The sequence below is a fragment of the Coccinella septempunctata genome, chromosome 4, assembly GCF_907165205.1.
Source record: "Coccinella septempunctata chromosome 4, icCocSept1.1, whole genome shotgun sequence".
NCBI classification, from domain to species: Eukaryota; Metazoa; Arthropoda; class Insecta; order Coleoptera; family Coccinellidae; genus Coccinella; species Coccinella septempunctata.
Window position 1 is genome coordinate 26,972,868 of NC_058192.1, and position 24,802 is coordinate 26,997,669.

The 24,802-nt window shown below is 33.5% G+C and overlaps 1 protein-coding gene across 1 annotated transcript; it reads right to left on the reverse strand.

Moving 5' to 3' along the window:
• Positions 1-229: 229 nt before the first annotated feature.
• Positions 230-12,520, reverse strand: LOC123311594 (neural Wiskott-Aldrich syndrome protein-like). The gene is made up of 10 exons (XM_044895646.1): positions 12,174-12,520; positions 11,775-12,002; positions 11,626-11,722; positions 11,465-11,575; positions 8,669-8,820; positions 7,732-7,932; positions 7,616-7,679; positions 3,972-4,162; positions 1,353-1,445; positions 230-1,290 (listed from the first exon to the last, which is right to left on the reverse strand). The coding sequence occupies exons 1-10, from the start codon at positions 12,273-12,275 to the stop codon at positions 1,132-1,134; spliced, it is 1,398 nt and encodes a 465-aa protein (XP_044751581.1). The 5' UTR covers positions 12,276-12,520; the 3' UTR covers positions 230-1,131.
• Positions 12,521-24,802: the final 12,282 nt, after the last annotated feature.

A 24,802-nucleotide genomic window follows, 5' to 3' on the forward strand; every position in this document is an offset into this window, starting at 1 on the left:
CCAGTGAGTACGCGCCTTAAGAGACCGTTCTAGTTGGCAGACAGCATTCATTTGTTTGCCATTTGCCCATTATATTGGACAATTTCTTAGGAGCTCTGTATGAACCCAACATAACTTGATTTATGGCCTCAAAAAGGTGAGGAAGTGTTGATATATAAATTCCGAATACCGAATATATGGGACGCTATTATGAACTCTGGTAAAGGTTTGAAGACTGAAAAGATAAGGATTAAAACTAATTTAATAAAATATTTATTTCATAATTTACAAATATATAATGGTTCATTTCGAATTTCGTAGTCAGAGACAATCAAATGAAAAATTACATAAATGTATAATATTGGGCTGGAGCACTACCGCCGTAGCCCTTTTACTGATATCGATAAAGAACCGCTATTCTTATTTATCTAAGGTCAATTAGAATGTCAAGAGGATCATAAAAACTTAAGTCTCTGAAAATAAAGGGGAGTGTTCAATTGAAAAACAGAAAACATGTAAAAGATCGATCAAATAAGATATTTGAAGACATAAAATCATCTCAAGGATATTTCTTGTTAATTTTATTTTTATCAACCACTGTTATGCGGTGTATTATTAATTTCTATAGCTAACCAAAGTTTCATTAGATGGTGATATAGTTTTATCATATGACTCGATTCAACATCTGATGGTGCCCTCCTAGTCGGGTCAAGATCTCAAAAACAATAAAATTGTTAGAGCAAACTCAGTTACTCACGGATACTTTTTGAGAAACATATGCACTAACTAAACTCCCATTAACAAATTAACATGACTAGTTTTCATTCAATGGTAATAAATTGTTCACCTTCTGGGATTCAGAACTTTACTCATTAATTCATTATTTGAACGATAAAAAAAAACTTTGCTTGAAAGACTTCGTATTTCAACTTTCTTAAAGTGTGAATATCTCTTAGAGAGATCCACTATGATTTTACAGAGGAAAAGTTGTGCATGTTTATGGAAATAGAGACAAAAGAAATATTCACTCTAAATATTGCCTTACAAACAGCCTTGAACCGTTGTCATGTATGTCATGATTGCAGTTAGTTCATCCCATATATAATATGTAAGATAAGCATTACCAGATTCGAATAAAAAAATTTCTAATTTCTAACAGTCCCATTCGTCATCATTCGAGTCTTCATCTTCAGAATCATCATCTTCTGAGTGAATAGCTTTACTTCTTTCAGCCAAGGCTCTCGCTAATGCACCGGCTAGATCGGTGGGTCCTACTTCAGTTGGCTGATTCAGTTGTTTTACTTCTCTCTCCTACAACATACATTATAGTTAAGCATCTCTCATGGAATATATTGTCGTTTCGCATATTTTACCTGAACAGGTTTGAGAGAAAAACCTTTTCTAATTTCACATAGAAGGTCGTTCCTTGCTTCGATAGGTGCAGCAACTTTTCGTTCTTCAATAGGCTGGAACAATGACATAGTGGTGCAATTTTTGAGAACAGACAGTAACCAAGGATGTTTAATGGCACATGAGTGGATTTGAAAAAGACAAAGCGAAATTAACTTCACCTGTCATAAGTCAAATGATTGTAGATGGTGTTCATAGACATAGGCCCAGTTGCAGGAAAGTCCATTAAGATTTGATGTCCTATCAAAATTTAAAACTGTCATTTTTGAAGGGGAAAATGAAGGATTAAGATTTTAATAAAGTATTAAATTTTAATGGACTTTCCTGCAACTGGACGATAGAGACATGGACTGAGCAATGTCAGCATGAAATTGGCTTTTTTTATAGAAAGAGAGAAACGCACGTCGGGAATTCACCTGTCTCTTTTTTGTTCACATAGAGGTGAGTGTAGACCAATCAAAATTCTAGAAAGAGACAACTGCATTCCCGACATGCTTTTCTCTCTGTCAGTTTTTTGTTATAATAATTTTTTTTATTGATGTGACCAATGCTTGATGAAAATCCATAATTGAACTAGAAATTGAATGAGATCTTCAACCATCTGAAGATGAAGAACTAGTATAGTGGTTAAATGATATCCAAATGACCTAGTGAAATTCATGTTCTAGCTTACTCTGATTATCATTGACTATTGTATCTGCGCCATTTACAGAAAATTCCATTAAGATTCTATTCCACAAAAATTTGAAACTGTCATTTTTTGGACGGAATAATGAGGGATTAAAATTTTAATGAAGCATTAAATTCTAACTGAATTTCCTGCAACTGGGTTAAAGTTGGGTAATTTTAATCACAGAAGAAATTTGGTATAGGATTAGAACATTTCAAATCCTCTTAATAGTTGATAAAACGGTTTCCTATATAAACTTTGATGTGGGCCCCACCCGCTTCAGCATAGAGCTAATTGATATTTCGCTCTCCCATCTAAACTTGATTATGTAGTCTGTGGAAACAACCAACTATCGAAAATAATTTCCATTATACCATAAAGCGCATTCAGTTTTGCTTTTGATCAAAAACAAATTTTAGGCGAATTTTGGCGCTGTAACCACAGCTTACTATGGTTATGGTTATCTCTGACGTCATAGTTACTGATGACATTTATATCATCAGCTGTTAAGTGACAGCTGTACGTTTTGTTTAGTTAGTTTTCGATAAAAATAAAATTTTGGAGGGTAGAGACCCTTCTTGAGGAAGATGTACAAGAAGAATAATAAGAAAATATTCTTTAACTAGTTTAACCTACCTGGTGTATACTGGTGTCTCTCCAAATGCTGTTTTTTGCCTACCTCTTTCTTTTTTAATAATTCAATACGCATTATAGATTCCAGTAGTAGTATTTTATAATTTGTTATATGTATGTGTTGTGATGGATCCACCAATGGCAAAAAAATTAATGTATGGTAACGTTAATCCCATATTAGTGTAATGTATATATGTAAGGGGTATGACGGGGAGATGTTCAGTGAAACGTAGACGAAGAATAAAAAAAGGAGAGAAAAATCTAGCCTTTCACTGAACATCTCCCCGTCATACCCCTTACCAATATATACAAAAAAAAATTAAACTATCGCTGTTTACTTCATAGAAGGGAAGTTTTCCTTCTATATGGGTGTGTTCTGTGCTTCGTGAATCCCGCTCCCAACGTCTATTATTTGCATTGAACTTCCCATAGAGTTCAATGATTATTTGTGTTCTGTGCGTCTCTGCTAAGAATCTATGGCACTAAAATTCATTCCATTTCACTCATTGAAAGGAGATAGGACTACATACCACATTGAACTCTATGGGAACTCCATATAGTTCAATGCTTTAACCCTACTCAAGAGGAAGGTTACGTGTAGTTACGTGGTTAACTTCCTGTGACGTCATTGAAACGTCATAGTTACATGGTTATCATCGCCAAAATGTGGTTACCCAAGTAACTACAACCTAACCATAGTTAACCACTAGCGCCAAAATTCGCCTTTTAAATTCTTTAATGATTTTTGTCATTTTGATATTGAAGGTTGATTTCATATAAAAATTTCATGGAATTTTGAATTGAACTATCATTTTGTTCAAAATGACATGTGTGAAGTAAGCAGCGAACTACTGAATCTCCAGATATTCACCAGATATCGAATCGATGGAGTTTAAAGCTTTGAAAGATATCTAAAAAAACGCAACCAAAACTGGCTTCTGCAGCGATGAATGACTTCTTTTTCTCTCGTTCTGTAATGCAGCTTGTTTCATTTTTCATTATTTTGTTCACGGTTACCATGCGTATTTCGTTTGAATGTTATTTTGGACTTTAGTTTATGGGTGTTAAACCTCTACTTTTATAAATTGTATAATAATAATAAAGTTAACGATACTTCAACCAATCATGAAAGTAGATGGTTTGTGAACGAGCTCAGAAACTGGACCTACGTATGATACACAAGAACCGAGATAGAAACACAAGTAAAAGACCCAGTCTTTCAGAATAAGGGCAGTGATAATACCGAAAAGGCAGTGATGATGAAAAAAATAAAGGTTACCTTGAGTGTCGTTCCATCTCTTATACTCTGCAGAAGTGCTGCATTCATATCCACTGGAGGCAGTACGGACCTTGTGTCCAATGGTGCTTCATTCAGAGGTGGTACAGTAGGCATCAAATTTGTTGGAAGTGGTGGTGGTGGAGGTGCTGAAGGAGGAGCCGATATAGTATTTGTTGGAAGACTCGGTTTATCTGAAATATTGATTTTCAATCACTTTTTTAGAATATTCCAATGGAGTTGAATACAATCTATCATACGGGAGAATCAAATTCACGCTTATCTCCAAATTACTCAATTTCTAGTGTTAGCCGCGAGACTGTAAAACGATACAGTCATTTCTATTTCTGAAAGACTTCGTAACATATAGATAATCAAAAACAAAGAAACATTAATTAAATAAAGGAAATCTCGAAATAGGAGTAGAGGTTTTTTTAAAAAACAGAACAACTACACAATATAATACTACTTTAAACTATTAAGAGAATAAGTAAACAAGCGTAATCTTGATCACGCGATCCAGGTGACCATATACGGTATTTATGTAAGATTATAATGTCATCTGTCTTGTATTGGTTAAGCGATCATGATAGCTTCAGGATCAATTCCGAACATCTATGATACTAATTTTGAGGATAAAATCCGCCGTATGCTTGAATCACTTGACTCGGTTTCTACATCCGAAAAAATGTGCACAAACTTCATAGGAAAAGAGTGAACCGTGTATACTATTGTTGAAATATCAGTGAATTATGTATACCATTTGAACATTTATTTTTCTTAACTCTTATGTAACAAATATTAGTTTTTTTTATGCTTTGATATCTAATGAATATTTTAATTTTGTTTTACTTTTTCATATAAAGCCCGTTTGTAACAGTCCTCTGGAGAATTCTCTACCAATTATTGGATTATTTTGTATGCAACTGAACAGTGAATTCTACCGAAAGTGCGTATGTAACTGTGAAGAATTCACGGCGCATGAATTCTAGAGTGAATTCTCTAGAGAATTATCGGCTGTTGCGAACGGGCTTTAAAACACAGTTACGTGAAATTTTGCCAAAAAAATAGTGTCAATTCCTTGGTCATATTGAAACTCACTTTTGAGTGGAAAATGTTTTTTTTTTGCATTAAACAATGAAATAAATCATCAACTTGTTGACCATCTTATAAAATGTTGTTTGAACAAATGATAAGTTTAAAATAATATCAGCAATGCGGTCTCAGGGACCGCACAACGCGGAATATGTCCTAAAGTGCAACGACGGCGGTTAAGGGTTAAGTTATGCCGTCTACTGATGCAACAAAGAAAATCTCCGAATAGCATCACCGGAAAGAGCCTCATGTTCAAGAGGCAATTCAGAACACGTATTGATTTGGTTAAACGGAACGTGGATTCAGATACTAAATTGGAACCAAGGGCAATAACAAGATCTTTTCAAATAGTGGAATTTGGTTCAAGCGCGTACTTATGATGGCAACTCACAATGAAAATTAGGAACCGTAGTTTCGAAGACAGGTTTACTCCACTATGAAATAGCAGTAAAAGCAAAAATTATTCCTAATTGAGGTTGAATCTTTGAATTATCGACGAGGGAAAGTGTTATGTTAATCAGAATTAATGTTTAATAATTAATCAACTGATTAATCTAGAATGTAGTATGACGTTTTGCCATATTGTTGTTATTCCTATTCAGAATAGAGTAACGTATACCAGGTGGTCCACCCCAGACGCTGCGCTCATTTTGAGAGAATAAATGAAGATATTTTGAAAATCTTTTCTTGTGGTGTGTGTAGGATGTCCCAAAGCACAATTTAAAATTATTGTCATATATACAGGGTGTTCGAAAATAAAGAAATAGACCAAAATTATACTTTTTTAAATGTAACACCCTATATTTGACCTCAAAAATGGAATGCCAAGCTCAAATTATTATGAGTTTCTTCAGATTACTTTATAGCTCAGAAGCACTCTTTACGAGATAATGGCGAAAAATCGAAAATATGGAGTTTTTTTAAATAGCAATTAATGAAGAAACTAGTTACGCCAGCGATACAGACAGAATTTTTTCGAGTAGACAAGTTGGCTACTCTTACATGTAAAAGAAAATTTCAACTCGGTAATATACAGAGTGATAATAATTAATTCTCAAACATCAACTACAAATAAACGTCGAAAACTTTCTTATTTCAAATGGTACACCTGCTATTTCTACATCTAGTTGAACGTAAAAATTAATTTCGAAACTATATTCATAAAATTTTCCTTCTTCTAAACCTGATAGTTGTTGAGCAATTTTCTATAATTGATTCAAAACTAGTGAACTATTTTCGCCATTATCTCGTAAATGGTCCTTCTAAGGTATAAAGTATCTGAAGAAAATCATCATAATTTGAGCTTGCCATTCCATTTTTGAGGTCAAATACAGAGTGTTACATTTGAAGAAGTGTAACTTTGGTCTATCTCTATGTTTTCGAAGATCCTGCATATATGACAATTATTTTAAATTGTGCTTTTAAACACCCTATACACCACAAGAAAATATTTTTATTTACTCCCAGAAAATGAGCGCTGCGTCTGGGGTGGGCCACCTGGTATAAATAACAAATAGTTAAAACTGACACCTTCACAAGAAAATTGTATTCGAAGATGCAAATTATGAAAACTTCACTATGCTTCCCTCATTATTATGAGCTGAAGATATTTTCAACACATTAAGATGTATTTTCCATAAAATTTTTTATTGAAACACCAATATATTCTCCGTTTTTCGATGTTAAAAAACAAAAGTCTACTAAGGTTTTAAATACAGAAATTGAAACCAGAGGGCGTTGCGCTTGTTTGGGATTCCCAATAAAACGATCTAATAGTTTAAATAAACAATGAACTGCCATGGAACAATTGGCCCAATACTACTATATTGGGCCAGTTTTTCGAGATAAGCAGTAACGCCCGGATTTACATTCGAAGGTTAACCTTTGGTTAAGGAAATTATACAGGTTAGGCGTTTTACAATCACACAAAAAGTAGTAACTATCAGTAAACTTAACTGGTATGGAACAGCATGTACACAAATATTCGCTATTTATCGAATGGCTAAATTGGAACTGATTAGTAACGAAAGGATTCGAGTATATTTTGAATCTCTGTAATTTTCCGATTCAACTATGTTTTGTTTATATTAACGAATACAGGCAAATGTCACAATTGTCACTGATAAACTAATCAAATAACCTACTTTTAGGTAAAATCACTTATTTGTTTCCACCAATGTTAGAAAATATAAATCTAACCAAGGGCTACAAAACCCTTCATAATTAAATGAAAACGCAATATTAACCATCGAGTGGTGATAACTTAACCGAAATCCATCGATTATAAAATCGGGCGTTAATTGGCTTGGTTAAAATGCATATCACAAAATCACTTTTTTTACGAGAATGGTGCAACGCTTTTAACTTTTTTGTACAAAAATGATTCTGGATTCCATTTCTCTCATTGAAATTTGTTAGTTGGTTATTGTAGGGTAATATGGAAAATAGAGTAAAATAACACCAAAAAAAAACCTTTGAATTTTAACCAGTTTAGTTTGCCAAATTAATGTAATTCGATCTTTTCAATTTAAATGAAGAATGAATTTAATTACCTGGTTGAGTTTTGGCAGCAGGCCTTCCAGGAGGACCGCTTGGAGGTGGAGGAGGAGCGGCCCTCTGAAAGAAATTGTATTAAAAAACAGATAAACCTTTTTGTTATAAGACATACCACATGTGGTTTTCCAGGACCTCTCGGAGGTACGGGTGGCACTGGCAGAGGTGCAGATGATATGCTGTTATTAACTTTATTTGATTGGCTAGATTCTATATTCTCTTTTTTCACAGCATCAAAACCACCCCTCTCATTTATGAATCCATATATAAACTCCCTTGTTTCTTTATCTTGAAGTTCTTTTTCAGATACACCAGCCTGAAATAACAAAAGCCATTATAACATACTCAGAAAAGAAGGTAGCATGACTGGTACAAATGAAAAAGGTAGAATAAGTGTCGAATAGGGAATACTCCTTCTGATGATGTATTTTTTATGAAATATCTTTGAAACGTCACATTTTCAAATAACCATTTCCATATTATTCCATAATATTTTAAGCACATTAACACAATACAAATTGGTATTTAAAATTTAAAGCGTTACATTCGGATTACACAAGTTGGCAACATCGACTGAAATATGCCTTGATCATAAAGGACAACAAATACATTATCTTGTCTGCGACGAACGAGGAAAGTCGTAAAATTTTATGGGATTTTTATGGCCGGTTGCAGTTAAAGCTCGTCAGTAAGTAGGCGCCTGTAAATCAACAGCTGTTATTTTATGAACAAGCTGATCGGACATTGTTCTTTTCATTGTCTGGTAGGCGCTGTTGCCAAATCGTAAACTCGGAACCAAGCGATTTAAATTTTAAAACCGCATATTTGAAGAATGATTTTGAATAGTTTCCGCGGTGCATTTGGAAAAATCATTAATGAAACTCGTAATTATTCAGTTTAAACTTGCATATGCAGTGATAACCCAAATTGAGAAGAATTCCCCATTGAATGACAATGTGAATTTAATCTTTGAAGGCTATTTATGTATTTCGATATTTATCCATTTGAACAGTTTGTTGTCACTATAGTTGATATATTCCATTCATAGTTACCTTCGCAAAGAATTTTTTCAACTGATCATTTACTCCATCAACATCAAACCCAGAATCCGGATTCCACCCAACATGAGAGAGATGTTTGAAATCCTGAGGGCTTCCTATGTCAGCCTTAGTAATGTTACGTTTTCTTTTTGCTTGCTTTGCAGCTTGAAAATAAAATATATGAATTGAATAAAAAAGTGGAAGTATGTTTCCACATTAGAAATACTATCAATATAAAACATTGTAGAAAGTCAACAAGATTAGAGGGGATTTGAAAAATTTCTAATCTTCGCACCAAAATCCTATCGAATTTATATGTGATCAAGGTTGCACAAATTGAAATTGAATGGGATTTTTACCACAATTAAACTGAAAAAAATGGGTTTTTACTCAATAACTGAATTCAGTTTCTTTGAAATATTGATGGAAGGATGATTTGGAAGTGCCTGCATTTTTATTGAGACTTGTTATGTGTTTTACTCGCAACAACTAATATTTGTCAGAAATAATATTGAAAAAGTGTTTATATCACTCCTACAATAAATTAATAGTAGTGAAATTGGCGCGCATATTTAAAACTCACTGAAATATTTCCAGAAGAGCAGGGTGCATCACACCTTCTAAAGAAATTTAGACGGCTGTGACGCGACCATACAGGAGAAAAGTAGTAGTAGTACGAACTAAATGGTTTCGTTTCAGGCTTTTGTATTATTATCACAATGAAACTCGTGAATTATGATTTCATCCTCAGGATGGATATGAAATAATTTTCATCATCGACATTGAAGAATTACACATATTAGAAATTCTGGAGGAATCATCCAGGAATGGATCATTCCAAAATATTCCTCCAGAATTTTAAAACTGCAAGATCCAAGAAGTATTTGGATCTGAGTAAGAAAAAGTTACGCCTCCTCTCGGGCTTCCTCCCCCAGGACATTATGATGAGAATGAGCAGAGTGTAGATTCTGTAGGGTATAATAGACCTTAAGGTCGCAGTGAAATGTAACCCTGTTATCAAACTATAAACTATAAGGTATCTAGTGAACTTATGGGAATATTTTTTGAAAGGATTTATTCAACTAAAATATAATTGTCTTGGCAATAATACTATTATATCATATCGATATAAAGTATTTCTTGAATGAACAACATACAGTGAGCTGGAAATACGCACTCATTGCACCTCCGTTCTGTCAATGGAATTCGTTCTTGATAAAATGTTCATGCTCAATATTCAAATAGAGGATATCATTTCATGAACTGTTTATAAAATTGAAGTTTTGACATTTATGAAATATTCTTATACACAATATAAATAATATTATTTGATCGAGTGAAACTTTTTTATGCATTGAAATTTTAGATGGAACTTAGTTGTATTTCTTTCGGATATACGGGGTGTCCCAGAACTCAACGTCAAGCCGAAACGAGGTGACAGGATTGATTGTAACCATCATAAGAAAAATCAGAAAAAACATCTATCCCATGTAGTTTGAAAATTATGGGCATTCAAAAAAACCTAAAAATTTGGTCGAAGTGTAACCATTTTTCGGTTATTGTGAATAATTTTTATTATTTTTGTTCATTTAAGCTTTGGAACAGTAACCCTAAATAACATTTCTACAATCACAGTCAAAAATAATGACACAATTGCCCCAAGTTTCTCAGAATTAATACTATTTGTTAAACTATGAATTTAAAATTTTCAAAATTTGTCGACTTTGATAGGCCCTCCTTTAAAAAAAAATGTACTAGAGTGCCTTGGCATATGCCATTAAAAGTTGGCGCATTTAATCAGGATTGTAAAATAGTACAATACTTGTTAGTTTCATACTGAAAAAAAGAAGAAAAAAATAAAAACCTCAAGTAACCCGATTTTTGCTAACCCATTCTACTCAGTCAAAATGTTTTTTATTCGCACAAGTTCTTGGTAGGTTCTTAATTTTACGGAAAAATGATGAAAGAGATGGATGGTGGACATGTTTGCTAAGAGCTAGGGAGACAGATAGTGACGCCAGTTTTACCAAAGTCAACAAAAGTATGTAAAATTAATAATTTAATAATTTTTTTCTTCTTTTCTCAGTATGAAACTAACAAGTATTGTACCATTTTACAATCCTGATTAAATGCGCCAACTTTTAATGGCATTTGCCAAGGCACTCTAGTACATTTTTTTTAAAGGAGGGCCTATCAAAGCGACAAATTTTGAAAATTTGAAATTCATAGTTTAACAAATAGTATTAATTCTGAGAAACTTGGGGCAATTGTGTCATTATTTTTGACTGTGATTCTAGAAATGTTATTTAGGGTTACGGTTCCAAAGCTTAAATGAACAAAAATAATAAAAAGTATCCACAATAACCGAAAAATGGTAACACTTCGACCAAATTTTTAGGTTTTTTTTAAATGCCCATAATTTTCAAACTGCATGGGATAGATTTTATTTCTGATTTTTCTTATGATGGTTACAATCAATCCTGTCACCTCGTTTCGGCTTGACGTTGAGTTCTGGGACACCCTGTAGAAGTGATCAAAGAAAATTCTGAATCAACAGTTATTCATTAGATGTAATATCAAATTCACCAACATCAATTAAAAATATCTAACAAACCAGAGGTTGTGGGAATGCTCATATAATCTTTTACTAATCAGTTCAGTATAGGATGTTTCCTAAATTAGCCATTATAGAGGATATAATGGTGAAGTTATAATTTTTGGGAATAGATAATGTACAGATATTATTGTTATAAATATTAAGATTATCACACTTTTAAAAACATATCATATTACTAATTAAAAACTCACCTAAATCCGGTACTTTTCTAACTACAAAGTCTTGTGGATTTGTAGGCTTCAAATTATTGACACTGTTATCAACAACACTATTACTATTCTTATTATATTGTCTCCTCCTTTCTAAAAATGAAATATTAGTTCACTATAAAACAAAAAACAGCTGAACAAACCTTCTTTTTTCCTCTTTGCATATATTTTAACATCAACAATTCTTTTCATTTCTCTAGCTTCTTCCAAGTTAGCAAAATTAAATGCAACAAGAGAATCCTAAATATTGGACAATTTAAATACTCTGAAATTATAAATGCAAATTACTCACCTGGCCTTCAAATACATGAAAAAAGGACGTTGTTTCACTATATTCCAAATTGTTATACATCTCATGTTCCCAAATCATATTGTTTCTTCTCAAACAAAATAATCTAAAAAAATAGTTCTTTCGAATATTATCCTTAACGAAACATAGTACTCCTGTATCTCTCCTAATCCAATAAGAATGGCTTGGAGCTTCAGTGAGAAAAAGCTGAATTACTGCCGTGGAGAGGGTCTGGAAATAAAAATATTTATTATAACTACTGGAGTTTAGTTGGCCATTGTTTAGTACGAATGTATCAATAGTTAATCATAAATTATTTGGATAGTAAAAGTTTCAACAATGATTGTTATCCCCAAGGTATAAATTAAGTCTTCTACAACTATCCAATACTTAAATACTCACTTGACATCTATTTCCCAAGAGCCTAAATATTTGACTATTTTCTTCTGAATTCAGCAGCTTGGAAGACTTATTTTCGACTTCAACCGTAGGAGGCATTTTCATGATTTTAATCGGTTCTTAAATAATAATAAAGGAATGAAAATTTGGAAAATAGTAACCTCAATTCCTCACACAATGTTGACTATTTATTTGTGTTCAGACATTATTAAATATTTCGTCCTAAAATAATGGATTCTAATTAGCACATCCCCTTTCAATAGTTTAAATTAGAAATCGAACGAACACGAATTGATAACATATCGTTATCAGTATCGGTGACATTTTCACTTTTCCTTTTTCCTTGATTCTCATCGAATATTTTTGACATAGACATGAATATTGACATATGAAGTTTCTTTAGGAACGTTCAAGTCAGAGTGTCAGAGATATAAGCACTTAAGCTACATTCACAATCAATTCACGGGCCGAAGTGCACTTCGGCACGGAAGCTTAGCAGATGGCGTTCTCCGTTACCATTCACAATGAAATTCAAGACAAAATTTCTTGCAAGTTGCAAACTATCACTTCGGCAAGGTATTTCGTGCCGGCTATAGATGATGCTGATGCTTATGTTTTGATCAGTTACATTTTTGATTCATTTGAGTATTTGGTTCCAAGATTATTGCGAATGGTAAATTTCGTGCCGAAGTGCACTTCGGCCCGCGAATTGATTGTGAATGCAGCTTTAAGCAGAGTTCCAGAATTACATCTCGAAGGAAATAGACATAGAGATTCTCTTGTCTCTGGAAATAGAGCGAGCAGATATTCAGGTTACTTTGGTTGTGGCCATAGACTTATAATACACTAAAGAAAGTTTTTAGTTCAATGATAATACATGGACTCACTGTCACGTGACTTTTCAGTAGATCGAGGGGTTGTATGCATTAGAGAGAGAAGGGCTTATGCGTTTTGATCGAACAAGAAAGAGATGAACTGATTCCGTGTGGGCAATGTCAAAATCATATGATGGATGTAAACCATTGAACTCTATGGGAACTGGAATGGCTTCGTAGGTAGCAAAATTCGACGAGGAGCTAAATGCTGATACACGTACCGGCGTTGCCACGTCTACCTCTCATACTGAAACTGTCAACTTCGGTACTGAAACTTCAACCAGCTGTCAGATAGATGTCAAAATAAAATTGTGAGGTGTTGTGTAGGCAAAAATAACACATCATTTGGAATATTATTTTACTTTTATTTAAAATACGTACATTGAAATGCATTATTTTTGGTTTTTAATTTGATGGTGGTGTTAATCCTAGTGATTCTTTAGTGTTAAATGTGCGTTATTAATGCCAGTAATGGTAATGAAAGTATTCAATATCTTGGGAAAGTCACACAGTATATTAGCAGGAAGTGAATAATTATGCCATTTTCTCGTTGTGTTGTTGAATGTGGAGGCCGAGGAAACAGTGTTAAGTTTTTTTTTTATTCCGGAAGAAATTTCTGTATTTCAGCATAAGAAGCTTCACTCAGATTACTTGACGAGGAGACAACAAAACTGCTATTATTAGGAGAGCTGACTTATACTAGTTATATTTTTATTTATACTCATTATATTTATGCTGTTTTTCTAACTAGTTCTATTTTGTATCGATTATATTTTTATACTGTTCCTGGGCAGGAAGACCTGAGTTGTTAACCCTTGGAAACATTGTTTCAATAAAGTTTATTACTACTACTATAGTGTTCCTGTTTTATATATACCTATATTGAATACACCTTTTCAATGAAACAGTGCATCTTTTCAAGAATATTTAATACAACTAAATTACATATTATTACGAATTTACATTTTGAGAAAATATTCATTCCATCTCTTATTACCCGTACAAACGCTGTAGAAATAAAGGCCAGGAACAATGGTCTACCAGACGCATTCCATATGGATCCAGAGTTTCACAATCCTCATAGCAGTATTTTATTACAGGTTGGTCATTATTCCCTTCTCTAAATATACATCAATTCATCTGTGCTAACCCTTTTGTGAAATACTTTCCTCGAATATTATGTTCCAAATATTTTATAGAGTAACCTAGGCAAAAGGCTAATTATAAAGTATTTGTAGGCTGCTATGCTCTGAATGCTCTCGTACATCTGGCTTATCTTCTGGGAATAAAATCCGCCACTTCTTGATTTGTTTTCAAAATTTCAATAAATTGGTACTCTTTGTATTCACTGAAAGAAAATTTATAGTTAATTCAGAAATCTTGATATATGATGATGATAGTTATCATATCAAAAGTTTAATATCAACTTACTTTTCATATATCTATTACAGATTGCCAAATATATATTCTTAGAGCTCTAGATGAAGTTAAATACCACTCTTTTATACCTTGAAACAACGAAAATATTCATCAAGTGAGGAGTTTTACTTGTAATGACGCTTTTGCTTGTCTCCACAATTTTTGTGAGGCTAGAAGGTTGGAGGGGCCTATAATGGTCCAAATCTTTGTTTTGACCGAGAGGGTCTTTCGACCAGGTTCAGTCTTCCAAGTAATGATTCTAATGTTCTTCAGTTGTTCGAGGAACGTTACAGGACCCTTATGTTGTTATATGTAGATATATCAGTTCAATTTAACGTTCCGCTGAAAACTTCTTGTTGTTAATCATGTTGTAAGTGATTGCAACCCTGTTATTTGTGTTGCATTGGTCATCTATTCAATACAGATTTTCTGATATAATTATTACCACAATTTCACAAAGAATATTAATGAAAAATGTAAATAATAAACGGTCTCTGATAACAAAATAAAAATAAATAAGACACGTGAAATGAGTTGACAGGCTGTCAGAGATGAACAGTTGACAGTTTTCAAATGTTCTGTGGCTTAAAAAGTAGACGACAGACGTGGCAACGCCGGTACGAGTATGAGCATTTAGCTCCTCGTGCAAAATTCGTCGTAAATTGTGACTGAGAGAGAGGGAAGATGTAGAGCAACCTTTCTCTCTGTAGCGTGTTTTTGTTTACACTATTATAACCTAAATTTAAATGTCATATTCGTAGATAAATTTTAAATTACATTGTTTAATGTCTTTTTATCAGTATTTTAGTAAAAATCATGGTGAAAAATTGTTTAGAAGCCATATACTTCCGATTTACATTCCTAAGAAACTCGAAAAATGTCTATATATCAAGTCAAGTTAGCTGTTGAACAGAATTTTTTCTTATGCTTTTTCAAAGCTTAAATATAGTTTTTTGGTGAGTGTTTTTTAAGTCTATGTGTTTCCCAGAGTGACAAAAGTGGTTTTTGCAGTAACAAAAAACATTTTGAATAAGAATGGTCAATGGTCCAGTATTGTGTTGGAAACGGATGCCATAATGCAGGGGACATAAATATAATATAATCCTGAACAGTTTTACAGAAGTGAGAATCCACAAAAGGAGAGAAGCAGTAAATAATTAGGAATTATGCCTTATGCTTTTCATTTTTTTAAGGTTCCCTCCCCGAAAACCTTTTACTTTACAACTTTAGACCAAAGCTACAGGAAGGAAAAATTGGTATCCGTAGAAATACATTTGCAGAAAAAAATTTGCATTCCCCCACAGGAAACATTTCTTGGCAGTTTGTCAAGGAATTAGAAAAAGTTCAAATGGAGGAAGGTCTAAGGTTGGCTAATTCCCTCTCATCTCAGCATATCAATTATAAAAATAGAATTATGAATGTCAGATTAGCTACTCAAACAATGAGTAATGGGGTAGCAGATGCTATGGAATTTCTTGATAACAAATGTAAGAACTTACAATTCGAAGATAGTGCCGCTATGGTTGAATTCATTAGAAAAATTGATAGAGTGTTTGACGTTCTTAATTCTAGAAATCTGTTCCGGAGAGGGTTTAAAGCTCCAATTAGATCTTTTTCCCTGAGGTATGTTGAGGAAATTTTCAGTGAAACTATAGAATATTTAGAATCATTGGAAATTGATGATACCAACATTCTTTTTCACTATCGAAAGACATTCGCTTTAGGATTTATTTCGACCATGAAGAGTGCACTAGGGCTAGTGTAGAATGTTCCATCAATCAAAATTAATGAATGATGAACTTCATGGGGATCCTCTACTATTCGTCAGAAAATTACTAAATTAATTTTATTTAATAATTGTTAAGCAAATGTAACATTCTTGTCACAATTATGTTAAATAAAAATATTTCAGCAATTTTGTTCTTTACTTTTTGAAATGATTCCTTTTATATATTGAACTATTTGGAATATTTAAAATCTCTCGCACTGACACCAGAGACGACTGTCTCTGCTCCAGAGACAACTCTGTCTTTGCTAACACTGCTTTTCATATGATTCCAAAGCTTTATCCGAGGCTTTTCAGAAGATCATTTCCTATATTCTTGCCTCAAGATTATAATTAATATTTATATTCAAATTACTCTAAAGCTTCTATTTTATTAATTCATCAAGGCTGCTAGGGTGATTATTAAAAATTTCGTTCCCGAAATTCAGGAAATTATGATTAACATCATAAATCACTAAAAAAAGTGCAAAATTTTTAGAAACTTCGATTAGAATGACAAACTAATGATTAATTATTTTTAGTACGAACCGACTCGTTGAAAGATTTGAACAATTTGGGAAATAGAGAAAGAAATGAATTTTTCCAATCAGTATCAAACCTTCAAATATTTTCAGTTCATTCAGTTCATTCTTTCATTCCCGCACATTGAAATGTTTACGTAGCTAATAGCAACCAGGGTTGCCAGTTCAATTTTTACTTCATCAGTATATTTCTTGTCAAAAATTCAGTAGATTTCAGTAGATTTATTTTTCGCTCTACAAATTTCAAGAAAGGGTAATGAAATAAACCTATGACGTCAAAAAATATCTATTTATATTAAACAATATACGTAACCTATCCAAAAAAATAGGAACAAGCAAAATATCCTCATAGGAGAAATGAACATATATATACCTAATTATTAATTTACTCACAAATATCACAAAATGACGTTACACAGGTACTTAATTGTACTTATCAGATTAGACTGAATGAAAAACAGGAATGAATAAACAACAAAAATTCAAAACGAATGAAAAAAATTAAACATAAGTAAGGAACTGTTCTAGCGGACTTTATAGAGGTATATAAAAAATTGCATTTAATCTGAATCAACGTCAGTGTGAAATTTGCTCTTCTAGATTATTTATTACTATTAAATATTATTTGAATAGAGCTTATCGAAATATCATGCGAGATAAAAGAGTATGCGATTAATTGAAGATTAAGAATAATGAGGAAGAGAGATAATTTTTTTTCAGTAGATTAAGAAATGTTTCAGTAGATCAGTAGATTAATATCAAAATCAGTAGATCTACTGAAATTTCAGTAGAACTGGCAACTCTGATAGCAACGGCGTGCGAGAGAGAAAGGTTGCTCTACATCTTCCCTTTCACTCTTCCTCATTTTGCCTGTATCGCGATGCCATTCCACTTTCCAGTTCCCATAGACCATATTAGTGAGGTTAGGCGGGAAATTTGAATCGCGATCCATCCGTGGATCTGGTCCCTGAATTCCCTATGCATTTCTTATGGGACTAAAAATGCCGCGTACTTCTCGCCTGTTTTTGGATATTTTAGCGAATTTCTTAACATTTATTTCTGTTGGAATGTGTTCTATGATCCTTTCCTTAACAAGTTGAAAACAAAATTTCGTAATAAAATGGTATATTTTTTTAATAATGGATCAATATAAAATTGGTCAGCAAGATCCATGGAAGTTTGTCGTAGCTTCATTTCGTTTCTAACCTCTGAAGCTGACATCATTCTAACGCGCAAGCGTAGCATGTCATTTTCTTTGTTACGGTTCATGATTGACGTATAGCAGAAATGATCTACGACATACGGATATATTCCGTATAATAATGTGTTCAATTTTGATTTTAGGACTTATAAAAGTATTTTGTGATGAAAAATGTACTTGGAAACAACCTCTAATAATTGCGGCACCCAATTTTGCATGTCTTTATATTAACATTTACTTCTAGCTAGCGATATTCCATCTTATAGTCGATTCCTATGTAAAAAAATTTGAATATGGATCTCCCGCCAATTGAGTGATTCTAACCTCACTAATATGGTCTATAGAGTTCAATGATCATAGAAATACCAAACGAAAAGAAGTCCGACTCCCGTACTAAATTTATTGACACTGTTTGTAATCTATGATTTCTAGGCACTACAACAGCGCTGCTCCAAAATCGCACCGACGGAAATCGGAACCACTGCTCTGCGGCATCGGTCGTAGGTGGCTGGCCAAAACCTATTCATTCGATTTGAAATTTCGAACCCCAGTAGACTTTGCGTCGTCTTACTTGTAATTCATTAATGAAACTATTTCATTCATTTGCAACAAAACTAAAGATACTACATTAGGTACAGATAAATCGATGACAAATTTGTTGATTGAAAAATGAATCGTGATTTTTTTTCAACTATTGAATTGTAGGTACAGAAAAAATTAAAATTGAAGACTAAAATTACCCACCGTGAAACTTAAAAGGTATACCACCTAATAAAACGACTGCATTGCTAGGGGTGTTGTAAAAGTATTCAAGTACAAATGATTGGAAAATAAAATAAGAGCAGTTTAGGAAGGAGCGGAATTTTTATTAAACCTTAAACCATATCTCTAAGGAGTTGTTCTGCAGAAAATGATATTGGTTAGGATTATAATGACATAACTATTACAGTAAACCAGAAATGAATTAAAGGTATTCTTGTAATTGCTTCTGTTGACTGGATATTTGAAGTCTTCTCTTCGTTAAACCTTCTGTTTCTTCTGGTAAACCATTTTCGAGAAAAATTTGTTGAAGGAATGTTGAGTTTTCAAATACTGAAGAACTTATACTTTCTTCAGTCATCGGTGAGCAGACAAATTCCAAGCTTCATGATTACACAAACATAATTATCAAAAAAACAAACACTTACCACTAAAGCAAGAAACGGAACTAGAAGAACGTAAATGATTCCCACTAGTCAAACAAATTATTGAAAAAATAAGAACATTTCTTGGAAAAACTTCGCCAAAATAAATCTGTCATCAGAACAGTATTTCATAGATTGAAAATCTATGTCGGATTTCTATCAAAGATATTATTTTTGATTTCTATAGTAACACGACTCGACTCTAGCGCCCCAAAGTAATCGCACCGTCTGAAGGGCGAACTAAAGCGGTTGCATTTCTGTCTATATAAGTTGGAAGGGGTTGTCAATGATGTAAACAAATATGTGACGCAGACGTTGCCCACAAGGTGTTCATACGTTGATTATTATTCACATTATATTTATTCTCTCATAATTTTTCTCACATAATTTTTATATTTTAAATTTTGAAGGAATGTTAGGGAATTCCTGTTTGCCTTCTCGATAGCTTGTTGAACATTTATTATGGAAAATTTTTACAATTCACGCAGACTTTGCCCACAAGGTGTTGATACGTTGATTATTATTCTCATTACATCTATTCTTGAATAAAACTCACATATTTTTGGACATAATTCATTTCGAAGGAATGCTATGGAATTCCTATGTCTCTTCTCGGAAGCTTGTTGAAAATGTATTAAAGAAAATTTTCGCATAAACTTGTGTTCCATAACCTTTTGACAGCTTGCCCACAAACTCTCCATCTTATTCAACCAACCGACTTCTCTCTCACATGCGGAGTCCATGTTATTTATAAGTCTATGGTTGTGGCAGAGATATAGAAGGGGGGAGATTGAGCTTCAAGCTGCGCGAACCAAAGATATTACACACTGGCGCGAACTGGCTAAAATTGAAGGCCGCCATTTGTCAGGAAATATATACAGCACCGCCTAAAAGTGATAGCATGTGGCAAGAGTTATATACAGGGGCACGTAAAATTCAGAATTTGAATGTTATGATTTCGTTGATAACAGTACTTGAAATTATGAGATTTCGGTCAATTCGTTTCTTATTTCTTCAGTACAATACAAAATGAATACCAAAAATGTCAACGAAGGAAAAAATTTTTTGTTTTATGTATTCTGGTGAATATAATGAGATGTCCAAATATTGAACATATCATCTAAACCAATGAATCCTTTTGAATTATATTCAAGCGTTTGTAACCAACGATGAATTTTAATTTAATTGTCTTTTCTTCTTTTCGTCTTTTCTAAATAGGTAACGTTTTCAAAATAAAATCCATGATTTTGAAGATTCTAGCAATTTGGTCTAAAGCTGCATTCACAATCAATTCGCGGGCCGAAGTGCACTTCGGCACGAAATTTACCATTCGCAATAATCTTGGAACCAAATACTCAAATGAATCAAAAATGTAACTGATCAAAACATAAGCATCAGCATCATCCATAGCCGGCACGAAATTCCTTGCCGAAGTGATAGTTTGCAACTTGCAAGAAATTTTGTCTTGAATTTCATTGTGAATGGTAACAGAGAACGCCATCTGCTAAGCTTCCGTGCCGAAGTGCACTTCGGCCCGTGAATTGATTGTGAATGTAGCTTTATGGGGTAGTTTGATATATATAGACTTCGAAGCGTCACCAATATTTGGTTTGTTCCAGAATCGCTTCTTTTCACTACTGTTCCCTAATTACGATCAGAGGAAAGTTCCCTGAAAAATTGCTCGCCCACTTTCCTTCGAGATGCAATTCTGGAACTCTGCTTTTAAGTTTTAATTTTTATTTTCTGTTTCTAAGGAAACACGATTTTGTCTATCTGAAGGACACTAAATTTTTTGCACAAAGTGGATAAATTGATCTGATATTTTTTATTGGAAGTAAGACATGATATGATGAAAGCTAACAAGTCGATAAATTTTTCAGTAGCTACTGGCATTAAATATATAAAAGAAAAAAACATTTTTCTATTCATTTTATTTATACAATATTGTATATCCAGTATCGATTGCTGCATAAAATCAACTGATGAAGTCTTCTAATTGGAGAACCTTGAATTTTTCAGTATAAACTTTTTACAGATTGAATATTCTAATTTTAAAATGAGATCTGGCAATATTTTTCACTAAAAGAAAGCCATAATGTCTTCCAATCACTGAAGAATATAAAAAATGTTCTTTCAAGGAAGGGAACAAATCATCAACTCGATCATATTAAAATTTTTGGGATTGAATTGTTGCAAATGCAATTTTCATCTCTTGAAACTCTATTTTCAGTTGAAATCATCAAATTCCTGATTGACATATCGTTATAATTCCATATGATGGTACATGAAGTCCCTCTGAAACAAACAAAAAATAAAATCATCTCAGTTTCATATTAAATTATCTCATCTTACCTTGATTTTTGAAGAATATTACAATTCCCTCAAGACTGGAACTTTTAGGGTCACAGTATCATTCTCTACATTTTTTAAATGTCTCTTCATCAATGTGGCACTGAATTTCTTCTATATCTCTGGGTTGTGGTCAGAGATATTCTATCATAGAGAAAGGGAAAGTCTCTGTATTCTATTCTATATCTCCGGTTGTGGTCCGTATATACACCATAGATAAACACTATAGATGGGAAACTCTCGGATAAAATTTTGTTACGAAGAACAGCGCCATCTCTTTAAAGTCAGCGAACTAATCTCGATTATTTTGTCGAGGTAATTTCATTTTATTTTATTTGAAGACAACTATGTACAAAATAATACTCTGAGTTCATACATACAATTTATTAGATGAAATGTTCACATATTATGATGATTGAAAAACAACAGAATATATGATTGACAAACAAACAAAAATCAGTGAAATGAAACTTATCCATCTTTTATGAAATGATGAAATACCTCAAATTTGGACCGGCGTGAAGCTAGCAGCCAAAATGTAGCAGCCAGTTTCCGAATATACCCGAACGACCAGTGGCGTCGTGAAAATATATTCCCGTGTCGTTATTTTCGAGAAGAAATATTTTCTCTCAATAGATGTGAACTGAGAGAACCAAGAGTCCTTCTGTTACACGATATATAGAAATTCTTGCGGATACGGAAGTGATTTGGTATTCGTTGGCATCTGGAAACGCATGAAGGATATAATCGGACTTCAATGAAATAAAGTATATTTAAGTATATTAAATAGGAGGACGAGGAGAAGCGTGCAGAAAAATTACCTGATGAATTACTCAAAAAACAAGGAATATATGGTGTAAAGGAAAATCTCTTCGGTGCCGTCGAAGCGGGTGAAACTACCCCCTAAAATACTGAAAAATAATTTTCCATATGAAGGCGACTAGAAACCAGCTTCAAACTCACATGATAAATTACTCTGGTAATGAGGAATATATGGTGTAAAGGAAAATCTCTTCGGTGTCGTCGAAGTGGGTGAAACTACCCCCGAAAATACTCAAAAATTATTTTCAATATGAAGGCGACGAGAAGCCAGCTTCAAATTCACATGATAAATTACTCTGGTAATGGGTAATATATGGTGTAAAAGAAAATCTCTTCGGTGCCGTCGAAGTAGGTGAAACTACCCCCGAAAATACGAAAATACTAAAAAATTATTTTCAATAAGAAGGCGACGAGAAGCCAGCTTCAAATTCACATGATAAATTACTCTGGTAATGAGGAATATATGGTGTAAAGGAAAATCTTTTCGGTGCCGTCGGAGTGCTTGAAAGTACCCCCGAAAATACTTAAAAATTATTTTCAATATGAAGGCGACGATAAGCCAGCTTCTAACTCACATGATAAATTACTCTAGTAATGGGTAATATATGGTGTAAAAGAAAATCTCTTCGGTGCTGTCGAAGTGGGTGAAACTACCCCCGAAAATACTGAAAAATTATTTTCAATATGAAGGCGACGAGAAGCCAGCTTCAAACTCACACGATGAATGACTCTAGTAATGGGTAATATTTGGTGTAAAGGAAAATCTCTTCGGTGCCGTCGAAGTAGGTGAAACTACCCCCGAAAATACTAAATAAATTATTTTCGATATGAAGGCGACGAGAAGGCAGCTTCAAGTTCACATGATAAATTACTCTGGTAATGAGGAATATATGGTGTAAAGGAAAATCTCTTCGGTGCCGTCGAAGTAGGTGAAACTACCCCCGAAAATACGAAAATACTAAAAAATTATTTTCAATATGAAGGCGACGAGAAGCCAGCTTCAAATTCACATGATAAATTACTCTGGTAATGAGGAATATATGGTGTAAAGGAAAATCTTTTCGGTGCCGTCGGAGTGCTTGAAACTATACCCCCGAAAATACTAAAAAATTATTTTCAATATGAAGGCGACGAGAAGCCAGCTTCAAATTCACATGATAAATTACTCTGGTAATGAGGAATATATGGTGTGAAGGAAAATCTTTTCGGTGCCGTCGGAGTGCTTGAAACTACCCCCGAAAATACTTAAAAATTATTTTCAATATGAAGGCGACGAGAAGCCAGCTTCTAACACACATGATAAATTACTCTAGTAATGGGTAATATATGGTGTAAAGGAAAATCTCTTCGGTGCCGTCGAAGTAGGTGAAACTACCCCCGAAAATACGAAAATACTAAAAAATTATTTTCAATATGAAGGCGACGAGAAGCCAGCTTCAAATTCACATGATAAGTTACTCTGGTAATGAGGAATATATGGTGTAAAGGAAAATCTTTTCGGTGCCGTCGGAGTGCTTGAAACTACCCCCGAAAATACTAAAAAATTATTTTCAATATGAAGGCGACGATAAGCCAGCTTCTAACACACATGATAAATTACTCTAGTAATGGGTAATATATGGTGTAAAGGAAAATCTCTTCGGTGCCGTCGAAGTAGGTGAAACTACCCCCGAAAATACGAAAATACTAAAAAATTATTTTCAATATGAAGGCGACGAGAAGCCAGCTTCAAATTCACATGATAAATTACTCTGGTAATGAGGAATATATGGTGTAAAGGAAAATCTTTTCGGTGCCGTCGGAGTGCTTGAAACTACCCCCGAAAATACTAAAAAATTATTTTCAATATGAAGGCGACGAGAAGCCAGCTTCTAACACACATGATAAATTACTCTAGTAATGGGTAATATATGGTGTAAAGGAAAATCTCTTCGGTGCCGTCGAAGTAGGTGAAACTACCCCCGAAAATACGAAAATACTAAAAAATTATTTTCAATATGAAGGCGACGAGAAGCCAGCTTCAAATTCACATGATAAATTACTCTGGTAATGAGGAATATATGGTGTAAAGGAAAATCTTTTCGGTGCCGTCGGAGTGCTTGAAACTACCCCCGAAAATACTAAAAAATTATTTTCAATATGAAGGCGACGAGAAGCCAGCTTCAAATTCACATGATAAATTACTCTGGTAATGAGGAATATATGGTGTGAAGGAAAATCTTTTCGGTGCCGTCGGAGTGCTTGAAACTACCCCCGAAAATACTTAAAAATTATTTTCAATATGAAGGCGACGATAAGCCAGCTTCTAACACACATGATAAATTACTCTAGTAATGGGTAATATATGGTGTAAAGGAAAATCTCTTCGGTGCCGTCGAAGTAGGTGAAACTATATATATATATATATCCGGTTTTATAGCGTCCTACGCCTTCCGGTTCCCAGTCTCCAGCCTCTTCTATCCTCCCATTCTCCTG

What these genes read in the sequence shown, in the direction of transcription:
- LOC123311594 (XM_044895646.1), bottom strand. Translation starts at nt 12,275, where the DNA reads ATGAAAATGCCTCCTACGGTTGAAGTCGAAAATAAGTCTTCCAAGCTG. An exon ending in TGCTGCCAAAACTCAACCAG is followed by an intron (nt 4,163 to 7,615) that starts GTAATTAAATTC and finishes TCAATATTTCAG; the next exon opens with ATAAACCGAGTCTTCCAACA. An exon ending in GAGATGGAACGACACTCAAG is followed by an intron (nt 1,446 to 3,971) that starts GTAACCTTTATT and finishes TCATTGTTCCAG; the next exon opens with CCTATTGAAGAACGAAAAGT.